Source organism: Talpa occidentalis, unplaced genomic scaffold, assembly GCF_014898055.3.
Source record: "Talpa occidentalis isolate TD23 unplaced genomic scaffold, MPIMG_talOcc4v2.1 talOcc4.16, whole genome shotgun sequence".
NCBI classification, from domain to species: domain Eukaryota; kingdom Metazoa; phylum Chordata; class Mammalia; order Eulipotyphla; family Talpidae; genus Talpa; species Talpa occidentalis.
This window is the reverse complement of record NW_023601653.1, coordinates 68680002-68692668: the sequence shown is the minus strand read 5'-3', so window position 1 is coordinate 68692668 and position 12667 is coordinate 68680002. Positions and strand designations below refer to the sequence as shown.

The 12667-nt window shown below is 38.4% G+C and overlaps 1 protein-coding gene across 1 annotated transcript; it reads right to left on the bottom strand.

Moving 5' to 3' along the window:
* Positions 1-520: 520 nt before the first annotated feature.
* LOC119248373 (C-type lectin domain family 4 member A-like) lies at positions 521-12302 on the bottom strand. Its single transcript, XM_054696823.1, has 6 exons — positions 12014-12302; positions 9527-9658; positions 6074-6151; positions 3313-3470; positions 2233-2360; positions 521-720 (listed from the first exon to the last, which is right to left on the bottom strand). Exons 1-6 carry the CDS (start codon positions 12114-12116, stop codon positions 567-569), a joined length of 753 nt encoding a protein of 250 aa, XP_054552798.1. The 5' UTR covers positions 12117-12302; the 3' UTR covers positions 521-566.
* Between the last annotated feature and the right edge of the window lie 365 nt (positions 12303-12667).

Sequence of the window (12667 nt, the reverse complement as noted above, 5' to 3'; positions counted from 1 at the left end):
AGATGGCAGGAAGAATGTACAAGTTTGGGGGTCCTGGTGTTATTGCAGAATTCCATCGGGAAGCAGGCGTCACTCAGAGAGGAAAAGGAAGTTCTTTTATTAACTCCAGTGGGCTCAGAGGAGATCCTTCTCCAAAGTCTGAGCTCTGAGCATTTAGGCAACTGGAGATTTATTGTCTAAAGCAGGAGGGGTGGGGGAGGGCATTACATTATCACTTTAAAGCCAGTTGAGATACAGAAGCAGGAGACTTCTAAGAGTTTATCTGGGTCGTATGAGTCAGGCATGTGGCCTTGAGACTCTTTATCAGTAACTCTCTGGAACTTTCAGTCTACAGTGAGGCTTCTCCAGTTAGGCTCTGCACATGGAAAATTCTCAATAAATATTCATCTTCTTTATGAATAAATGACAAATGTGCACACCGAATCTATCACAAATGGGACAGGTGACAGAAAAATTCGATGGAAATCTCTTCTACAGGACACACACAATAACAGATAACAGAACAATAACAGATTAGCTCTCTCTGTGCAGTGGGTGCCAGTTCAACCACATGCTCATGGAGACTGTTACGCTGAGAAGTAGATCTTTGTCATCTTGCAAATTGACTTGTGACGTTGATCACAAATCACATCATTCCAGCCCCATTTATTTGTTTTTGTATGAAAATGTAGCACAACACAGCGCTCATTGTCAGTATTGGGTTCACCTGAGTCCCAGAACCTGAAAGAGAGAAAAAGGACCAGTATGTTTCTTCACACTGTGCTTGAAAACCGACAGTGAAGCAGAGGATGCCATTGAGCTGTGTGGAGGTCAAGGTCAGACATGCCAAAGCCTTCCTCCCTGCTCCCCATGCAGCTTCCTCTATCTGTGTCTCGCTGGTATTTCCCTTGAAAACTGAGCCCACATCCCCCAGGACTGTGTCATTTCACTGCATTACGCATCCTCCCCTTACATGTCCCAGAGGCTCCTTCTCTCTCTCTCCATCGTATGTCCTGTTTCTGGGACACGGAAAAATCTACATGCTCCATTAATGAAAAAACGTTTCTCCTGATCCCAAGTACCACACAGCCTGTCCTCCAAACCATCATTTCATTAAAATATTGGTAATGAAAAATGGGAAATCCTAACTGAGCCACGGTCTATGTGGAGTTTACATGTTTTCCTTCTATCTGTGTGGATTGGCATGAGGTGCTCTGGTGTCCTCCCACCCCCTCAAGGGTGTTGTCCCATCTGAGGGAGTGGGTGGAGGGAGTGGGGGCTGAGGAGGGTATGGGACATGTGCGCACACACTCCTAGGTGGAAGGGCCTCCTGCCCAGGGTTGTTTTCCTCCTTGTGCTCTGAGCTGCCAGGAATGGCTCAGTCACCTGCACCCTGGACTGGAACAAGTGGGATGGAAAATAAATGGATGGATGAATAAAAACAATTATGTAATATTGGGAGTGTTCTGGGTCTTTATTTTGAAATTCAATGATGTTTCATGATCAGAAATATTGAGACAGCTCACTCTTATTTGTATCAATTATCCTGTGGTCAAATTGGCTTCTTGACATGTTTCCAATAAGTGGCACTGTCAAGGACATATTCCTGACAATGAATGAGGACTTACTTTTGTTTTATCTTTTTTTTTTCATGTGGCTTTGCAGGGTCTGAAGAACTAATTTAAAACTCCAAATCTACTACTATGCCTGCTGCCACACTTTAAAAATAGAGACTAGTGTGGTATCCCTATGAACTTCAGACAGAGATGCATGAATCAAAGGATGCAATGTCTAAATGTACAAATTAAGAGTTTCAATAGAATATATAGATATTTAAGACTACTAGAATTTAGCTTTATCTTCTTTGTGAGAGATTTTAAATCTTAATAACTGGTTACAAACATAATGGACATGAATTTCTGTTATATTGAGAGACATCAATATAATAACTAAAAGCACCAACTCTGGCATCAAAAGGACCTGGGTTTGAGAACCATTTGTTGCTTTGGCTAGAAAACTTTGACTAAGATTTCTGCATTCTCTGAGCTCCCATTCCTAAGTTCTACAGGGAGAAAAATAATAACATGTGCCTCTCAGAGTCCTTGTGATGATCATAGCAATAAAAAATTATTGTTTAACCTACTACCCAAAGATAAAAGAAGAGTAAACTGTTTGATTTTAATCTGAGTGTTTTGCACCCTAAAGGCCCTGCATGCCAGGACTCAGGATTCCCGTATCTAATTCCATACTCACGTGGCACTTTCATTGTATGGTGTCTGATCAACCCAATTCCAGTGTCTTCTCCCATATGTATTTGATGTCCTATCATGTAGCCCAATGTAATATTCAGATTTTGTATCCAAGCTCTGGATGATGAAATTCTGAAGGGAGAAAAGAAAGGTGCTATTATATTGAGAGGACTCAGGCTGGAGTGAGCTTGTGGCCTCAGGGAGAAGAGAAGAAAAGGAGGGGATGCAGGAAGAGCCACGTGGGACCCTACCCAGGAGTCTAGGTCTTCTCTGGCTGAGCAGTGCAGGCCAAGACATCACTTGTGAGAATGACGTTGGTCTTAATCAGTTCAAGCTACTATAATAGCTTCAGTAGCTCATAAAGAAGTTCATTTCTCATACTCCTGAGATAAGAAGCCCCAGGGTACTAGCATGGCTAGGTGAAGGTCACCTGCTTCCTGGCTCATGAGGGCCCCACTATCATGACTTAACATCACCTAATAGCAGTACATTTTGAGTTTAGGATTTCTACAGATAAATTAGTAGGGACACAAATGCACAGAATATAATTATGATCAATTTATCAATTTATATGGAAGTGATTTCTTCCATACTCACAATGCATTCTCATCTCACACTCACTTCCTCTCATTTTTTTCACTAAGAGATAGCTGTCTTCAAACTCATACATGTAAAACATTTTGTTGATTAAATCATTTTCCTTTCATAATTTCAGATTCTTTAATGTCATTTGATTTTTAATTGTGATTCCTCAGGACTGAACTTCTTCCTTATTTCACTAAAAACTTTTTTCTCTTAAAAAGTTAATTTGCAAACATTTATATGTTGAAATAATAAACTGACATTTCAGGCTGAAATAGTTTCATCTTATCACTCAATCCCATCACCCCAATTTATTGGGGGAGGTTAATTGTATGGAAGTAGAAGAAGGTGTGGAGGGAAACAGATTAGTTATTCTTTCCCACCTTTTTTTTAGAAAGCCCCCACTGTACCCCAATATACCAAACACTGAAAACCTGCTCCTTAATCAGCTGAAGTCCACAAACACCTTGCAGGACCCCTGTCCACTCTCTAAAGAAAGCACCTGCTCCTCCTTGGTGGTGACCACCAACAGGTGAGCCTGCATCGCGGAGCAGTTCTTCTCACTCTCAGGCCAAGTTTTCTCTTCAACAGAAATGAAGTAGCAGCTTGAACCAAATGCCTTCCAGTGCTTTGGGCAGCAGCTGCAGTTCCTGTGACTCCCTTCATTGACAGAATAAGCTCAACATGAGACAAGTAATCTTAAAGTGCGTGTATTATGAAAATAAAGTGCCAAGGAGACCTTCTGTTAGGTATAATAAAAACTTACAGTGTTCATATTCTTAATTGACCTAACGGAGAGCTCTTGGCTCAAAAATAATAACAGCAACAATATATTCAATTATTCATATAAATATAAGTAAATAAATTGTTGATAGATACAAGAGACAGAAGGAGGAATTAGAATTATTTTGTTATTTTAAAATATTCTCACTACACATGAAACTGTATCATTATTTGAAAGTGGGCTTGGAACAGACATAAATCTATACTGCCAATTTAGGGCAACCACTAAAAAGAAGTATAACAAATAAGTTAAGATTGAAATGGAAATAGAATCATAAAAATTGTTCCATTAAAACCCCAAAAGGTAGAAAAAGAGTGTTTTGTGTAGTTTCCACATACTTATACACTTACCAGCTTTTTTCATGTTATGACAATTTCTAGTTTCATACAATTACAGATTGCAAGCTATTTGGTATGATTTGATTCTTAAATTTACTGAGACTTGTTTTGTGCCCTCTCTATCCTCAAGAACATCTCATGTACACGTAAGAAGAAACACAACAGAGTTTTAATTTTAATAAAGTCCACCGTGCTGATATCTTTTTAATAATTGTGCTCCAGTTAGCATATAAAAACTCACGGCCTTCCTGGTGGTGCAAGGGGTTAAGCACCGCACTATGAAGCAATCCCCAGCCTCTGAAGAATGAGTTCAATCCCCGGCAGCCAGGGAGATACCCACATGGCGAGGCAGACCTCCCCTGTCTTGCCCGCTGCTCCCTTCAGCAGTGTATTTCAGTCAGTCTGCCTGTTCTGTTCCCCACTCTGTCTCTGGTGAATCCTCGTTCTCCCCACATCTCTGGCCTGTACCCCAGCTGTTGTATGCATAAATAAATCTTTTAAAATAAAAAAAAACTCATTGCCAAAACCAATTCACCTATAATTCTTCAAAGTTTCTTCCTAAAGTTGCTTAGGTTTGCATTATATATTTAGGTCTATGACTCATTTTAAATTAATTGCTGTGAAAGGTGTATGGTCAGAATCTAGAAACTGATGATTTTTTTTTTTGTGTGTGGGTCCCTCGCCGGCAGCTGGGGAATGAACTGGGGCTGCAGAGGCTGCGGGCAGCCTTGCAGCCCAGCGCTCAACCGCTGCGCCACCAGGGGAGGCCCATTGGTGATTTTTTTTTAACTTTTTTTGGGGTATGTAGAAGAACAGGGGTGTAGGCCATAGGTGCGGTGAGTGAGTGGATTCACCAGAGACAGAATGGGAAGCAGAACAGGCAGAGCTACTGAAACACACTGCTGATAGAAGCAGTGGCGAGACAGGAGAGAGATCTGCTGCGCCATATGTCCATTAGCTCCCTGGCAGGGGAGCAAACTCATGCCATGTGTGGTGATAGCACTGAGACTTAAAGCCTAGGACACAAGGGAAGCCCAAAATTGCTGATTTTTAAAGCAGTAATAGAAAATATACCAAAAAAAGCCTTGAGCATACTGTAGTCCCAAAAGTAGGAAGTACCCAAATATAAATCAATCCCCCCCCCCAAATTCTTGGGAGTAAGTCAGAGGGGCACAGCAAGCAAGGAAGTGAGCTCCCAACAGTAAAGTAGAACAAAGTGAGAAAGAGAGCAAGTGAACACTGAACATTCAGAAAGAAAGCCTGAGAGATCCAGAAGGAATGCAACCTTTTTTCACAAATTAAGATATTTCCTTCCAATGATATTAAAGATAGGCATATGAGAATTTTAGATCCTATGTATTTGTACACTCAAAGCTGAAAATTCTCTCCTGCACTGCTGGTGGGAGTGCAAACTGGTCCAACCACTATGGAAAGCTGTGTGGAGATTCCTCAATTTGTTAAAAATAGAGCTTCCATATGATCCAGCAATCCCACTCCTGGGAATCAACCCAAAAGGACAGAAAAACATTAATTCAAAAGGATACCTGCACCCCTATGTTTATTGAAGCACTATTTACAATAGGCAAGCTATGGAAACAATCCAAATGCCCAAAAATAAATGACTGGATCAAGAAGATGTGGCACATATACACCATGGAATATTACTCAGCAATCAAAAAAGATAAACTAATGCCATTTGCAGCAACATGGAAGGAGCTGGAAGGGATTATGCTCAGTGAAATAAGCCAGAAAAAATAAGAAAAATACTGGATGGTCTCACTCATAGCAGGATTTTAGAAAACCTAAATAAGGGATCAGGAAAAAGACTAATTATAACGAAGAAAAATCAAAATCAACCAGTAACTATACACTAAAGACACACTACAGGGGGAAGAAGGGAGTAGGATCAAAACAAGGGTGGTGGGAATTTTACAGGGACTATAACCAAGATGAAAATGCATACATTGTACAAAAATGAAAAATGATGTAAAAAAATATATTTAATGAATTAATTTTGTAAAAGCTGAAAATTCTCATGCAACTCAACTTCTTAGCATGATCTATCCATGAATTTTACTGGAAATACCAGGGATCCTTGTACAGTATAGTCCAAAATGAAGTACAGTCCCATTAATTTTTACCTCTATTAGATTCTTCCTTAATTTTTCTTGAAATCTCTTCAAGCTCAGAAGATGCTCTAAAATGCTCTTGAGAGACAACTGAAAAATAGAATAACACCATTCATTTTCCAGGTAGTGTTATGACTATGCTCTGTATAGTTACTTCCTTCATTTTTTAATAGAATAAATACTACAAATGCCCATTTACTTGAGTAGGAGGATCCTGCCTATGGAAAAGAGTTCCCACCTCCACACATACACATATTCTAATACACCTGAGTTTGAGACAGTAGATTTCTCCAGAAATAGCTGAAGATTAGAAGCTGAAAGAGGATATTACACAGTTCCTTAATAATGGGGCTAAAGGAACTTACTCATCTTCCCCCTGAATACTAAATGTATGATGTGTACAGATGCTAAACCTGGAGGAGGGGGAATGGAGAGAAAATGTTTCAACACTTCTCTCTGGGAATGTACAAAGAGAGAGCCTTTGGGAGAAAATTGAGTTAATTTGGGGGAGCTCTAGCTTCCCTTGTAGAGTGAGTATCAAACAATTCTAGCACGATCAGGAGGGAAGGGCACTGTTCTTCTCCTGTCTCCTCTATCCTCCCCAATTCTCTTAAACCTCAGCACCCCAAAATACTCATCTCTCACAATTTAAAACTAACTTCTCTCCCTCTATTCTAGAATGTGATTTTTTTCTCTTTCCTCCTCACCTCCCATTTGATCCTTGATCACCACACACTGGCTTCTGCTTCCTTTTTCCATCACCTCACTAACTCCCTTTTGCAATGGGTCATCAGTAACAGCCTAGGGTCTCTTGTTAAGTTTCTTCCTCTTTGACTTCCTGCAGTTCTTGAGACAAGTTCTCACCCTTAACTCTTGGGACACTACTCTTTCCTGTTTTTGCCTCACCTTTCTTGCTGTTTCTCCATATACATCTTCATAAGCTTTAAAAAGATTTTTAAAAATTTTATTTTTTTTGTATTTTTTTACATTATTGTTCATTTTTAAACAATGTTTGCTTCCCCCACCCCCTCAGGTATAGTCCCCATAGAATTTCCTTCACCAATACACCTGTACACCATCACCTCAGTCCCCTGTGCTCCTCCCTCCCTCCCTCTGATCCCTCTCCCACTTCCTCCCCTGCAGGATGTCTCTGACTTATAATTGTCTGTTTGTTTTTGTTTTGTTTTATTGTGTTTTGTATTGTTATTATTTTTCCCCGATGTCTTATTTGGTTCCCCTATATTCCTCCTATAAGTGAAACCATCAGATATTTTCTTTTTTCCTTCTGACTTATTTCACTGAGCATAATTTCTTCTAGCTCCATCCATGTTACTGAGAATGGCATCAGTTTAAAAAAGATAACATTTTTTAAAGTGTAACATTCCTTAGAATTCTATAAGTACCTTCTTTCTCATACTAAATCCTCTCCCTGAGTGATATTATATGTCCCCATGGTTTCAACTACTACCTACATGTCAACATCTTCTAAAATTTGAACCTCTCTCTTGAAATCCAGACAAATGTCTCACACTGTGCATGTCACTTGAGGTTGAGTTATATAAAACTCAACATTTAATTTCCCCAAATTTAAATCTACATCCCAAAGCTATAATGCATCCTATTCTGTCTACTTCTTTGAGTGATTTCATGACTTCTGAGTTTACCAAGTCAGAATAGTGAAGCCTCATTTTATTTCTCTTGGTCTCTTCTTCTTGGTCAAAATAGTCATCAGCCTCGACTCCTTGATTCTAACTTGTCATTAGCATTCAAAGCTATCCCTTCTTCTCTTTCTCTCCTACTACTAGCATTAAATAAGGTAGCAAGGTTTTTTCAATTCATAATGAACTGACTGTTTTCTTAGCTTCCAGTTTTGTACTGATATATCCATTTTACACACCTCTCCAAAAGCACACTTGTAGTAGTCAAATTTTATTATGTCACATCCATATTTTAAATTCTTCAATGCCTTTACATGAGCATGGTACATTGCAAAAATGACAATTTTCACCTATTCCTGTATCCATACTCCTTTGCAAGATGACCTCTCATTTTTAAATACGTAAGATGTAATCCTGATCATGTGAATCGGACTAGTTTTAAGACTTAGGCAAATAGAGTGTGCAGAAGCAATGCTAGCTGGTTTCAAGGTAAGATCTCAAAGGACTTTACTCAGTTCCATTCACTCTGGAAGGCCACTATGTTGAAAGTCATCATTTAAGCAAGCTCAGATTAGTCTGATGAATTACGAAGAGAAAATGTGACCAAATTCCAGCTCACATCTTCCTCAGAAGATGAGTTGCCTGACTGTTTTTTGCATGAATAATTTTAGCCAGGATCAAAAGAACCTTCCAGCTGAGCCCAGTCTCAACTTCCTATCAAACCACCAAGTTATGAGCCAAATAGTTTCTTTAATTCATTAGGTTTTAGATTGATTTATTAAGAAGAAAATGGATACAATAATCTTCAGGGGGGAAATTAAATGCCTTAGAACTCTACTCAGTTCCTTCCTGAGACGAGGCTTGCTTGTTCCTACTACTTCATTTTTCATACTTAACTTAGCAGTTCATATTTCAGTCATTTATATTTATGCTTCCTCCAATGTTTCCATGCTCTCTCACATTTCTGAGTCATTTTTGATATCGAGCTGCTGTTCTCACCTCCTCTGGAAGCCTGTCTCTGTTTCCTGTGCATCTCACTGTGCTGATTGCTACCATACAATGTTATAATCACTGGTTCATTTCACAGTTACCACAGTTCTCTGAACTTTTTGAGACCAAGAGCTATGGCCTCTGTCTGTCTAGCACTAGCATAGTGTAGACATAAAGTAGATGGCCATCATTGCTAACTGAGTGACCAAATGAATGAGTAAAATATTTACCCAAATATGTGCTGGTTTTTATACCTTTTAGAAATCTGATAAATTCTTAAAGACAAAAATGTACAGAAATCTTACTATTTGCAAATTGACTTTTAGATCTCATACTGTCTTGAACAGGACAGAAATAATTAAGATGAAAATCCAAAGAGAAACTCTTCCTGGAATATTTCTTCCCATCTCTTTCTTGTCTATCTGCGTATCCCAAAATATGTCCCACTGCACTCTAAAAGACCTGGCCTAACAAGCATTGCTAAAGAAAGCGGTTTCTCCTCACACGACAGGCAAGTAGAGAAATGGTAACCTATTGCTTTCACTCTATAACAAAAACACTTGCATTCACAAACACTCTTCAATTTCCCTATAGATCAGTACTCTCTTATATTTTATGGAAGAGCAACTTTTACAAAAGAGCAAGAATAAATTCAAATAAAGAAAATAATTTCTAATGGAATAATACTAAGTCTATTTTCCTCTAGAAAGACTTTTCCCCAAATTCCTGGTAAACCCATTGGCAAATGTCAGTACCTATTGGATGCCATCTCTTCATACAGGGTCGACATCCTTAGTAGACTCAACTGGATACTTACCAATTAAGGCAATCAAAAATGAGATCGCCAATAATATAAATATCAGCAAAGCGGCAACAAGCAGCTTGATAATACCGGGGTTACTATTGATAGGGTTACTATTGAGAGGTCTGGTCATCTTTGTGGGAGGAGCTGAAGGAGAAATCAAATTAGTTTCATCAGTAATGAATTCTGAACTTTCCTTGCTCTTCCTTCTTCGCTTCCTCTTCTCTCTCTTTTTAGATGACATACTATTTCTAATATGACATTTGAAATAAAATAAAAATAGGAAGAAAATAATAATGTTTATTGCAGAAACTTTGCAAAGCACATAAAAGTACAAATTCCTACCACTGAGGATAACAGTTACTAATATTTTGATATACATCCTTCTAGCAACTTTTAATGTATATGTATATATGTGTGTATATATATATGATTGACACACCATATATACTGTGCTTCTGACATACTGTTTTTTTAAAGATTTATTTTATTTATGTATATAAGAGCTGGGGTATAGGCCAGAGGTGCCGGGGGTGAGAAGATTTACCAGCGATAGAGTGGGGAGCAAAACAGGCAGATCTGCTGAAGTACACTGCTGAGGAGAGCAGCAGGTGAGACAGGAGAGGTCTGCCGTGCCATGTGGGTTAGCTCCCTGGCCAGGGATCAAACTTGTGCTGCAGTGGCTGCCAATAGCTTCATTGTGCTGAGACTTAACCCCTTATGCCACCAGGGAGACCCCTGGCATACTATTTTTTAATACACTGATCATGAACATTTTTCATAGCACTGTATTTTCTTTACTGTGTTTGTGTAGTATTTCATTATATATTTCAATAGTCTTCTAGATTGCTCCTAATTTTAAGTATTTTAAATACTGCCAAAGCAGAAAAATCGTCATGCTGATCCCTTAGCACATCTTTAAATTAAGAACAGACCATTTTAGTCCTTTTGTGGTTAATAACTATTTAATAATTAATTTAAAATGTGCATATGCAAATAATGGAATATTATTCAGCTTTCAAAAAGAATAACATCTCATTTGTGACAAGAACAGAGCTTGAGGACACTATGCTAAGTGAAATAATGCAGACAGAAAAAGACAAACACCATGTGGTATCACTTTTATATGGACTATATAAATAGCCATTATAACAAAAAAAATTTCATAGATACAGAGAACAGATTGGTAGTTGCCTGTGGTGGGTTTCAGCAAATGGGTGAAGAGTCACAAGGTAAAAATTCCAGTCATAAAATGCGTAAGTCATGGAGATGTAATGTACAGCAAGGTAATATAGTTAGTTACACTATAGATTATAGTGTTATTAAATATTATGCATACTTGAAATTCATTTCCAAGTAAATAAATCTTAAACCCTCATCACAAGCACAACATTCTTTGTGAACTATGTATGGTGATAAATTTAACTAGACTTATTGTGATAATCATTTTACAAATATACAATAATCAAATCATTACACTGTACACCAGATGCTAATATATTGTTACATGTCAGTTGTACCACAAAAAAAATTTTCTCAAAGTAATGATATATTTCTAACTGGGGGAGACCTTAGCAATGTATATAATCAGATTTTTAGGAAAAAATACATGTTTATGAATATTTATATCTGGAAATATGTACACTAATATATAAAGTATATTTAGATAGCAAGAATAAATTTGTGTGCACCTCTATATTTTCAATTTTTTCTGTAATATACATTTCAACATGTAAAAAAAAAGTCATACAAGGTATTTAGGAGAAAGACAGTTTTTCTGAGTATTCTCCATAACTCCACAAAAATGTTTTAGAAAATACGAGTAATCAAGACCCCCACTCATAGGTTCTTACATTCTAAAAGACTTTTTTTTTCTCTTTTGTCCCATAACTGAGATATCATACATGGTACCCAAATTTCCTTTCATCTGCTCCCAGTTTTAGTTGAATGCATCTCAGAGGTAAGTAGGCAATGGATTGTGTGATAACAGAGCATTTTGTCTTGAGAGGTAAGGGATTTTCTTTGAAAGACTTAATTTTTCATCTGCAATGTTTTTTTCCTCCATTTCAGTGCAATACTAACAAATAAATCCACAACACTCTCCATCCAAACTGTTTCCCTTCCTGCTGATTAAGGAAAAAAGCCCACTATTCACCCACAACCCCTGCCTCTGGGCCGAAGGCTTCAAGACCTGAACTTAGCTCTTGACTGCAGTCTCACTCGGCCTCAGAAGGCACGGGGGCCACAGCTTCTCAGCACATCAGCATATCAGCACACTCTCAGCTCAGGACTGTGGTGAATTTCTCCTGCCTCACTTTTGTTCTAGCACAAAGCCACAACCCTTTACTGCTTATCTTCAGGCAACTCAACCTTTTGAGAATCCTCGATTTCCCAACCATGGCCCATAGGAGAACCAGAAGCTAGCAGCACCCATGCTTAGCTCACAATATTATCTCTTCCTCTTCCATCTCATCACTAAATCTGACCCTCATAAAACCTTACCTTCAGGAAACTTGGATATGTGGTCTGGAAGCTCTGATGTAGGGCCTGAAGAGTTGGATTCATTTTTGAACTTCACTTCAGCATAAGTGATCTCTGTAGTCATTTTGAGAAGAAAGATTCTGCTCTCTTCAAAATAGCCTTTTCACCTTTCTTAAAACCTCTTAAAATGAAAATCAAATATGGTGGTAACTTATACTTCCTATCGCGCAACTCGATGAGAACAGACCCAAGATGGGCCAGGAAACCTGAGAGATCACATCACATGAGAACTAAAAACCTCAACAGTGGCCCAATCCCCAGTACCAGCACAGTGAGAATTATAGACTTAAACACATTCTAGCAAATGTGATAAAAGTAGGAACTCAAAGGGCCAGGGAAACAAATAGGAAGGAAAGGAAAAGAGGAACTAAGCAATTACAGAAGTCTTTTTGAGAACTATATCATCTGAACTTACCAGCAAGAATAAAATTCAAGCACTTGTATGCATCCACATGAAAACTAATACTTTGTAAACTAACCAGCTTGGACCTATACTCATTCATGCTCACGTCCATCATCTATGACTTATCAGGCAACCTTATTTTAATCTATTCAGATAATGTGTACACCAGATCCACACTGATCCCATCTGGAAGACCTATGAATGGGACGGGG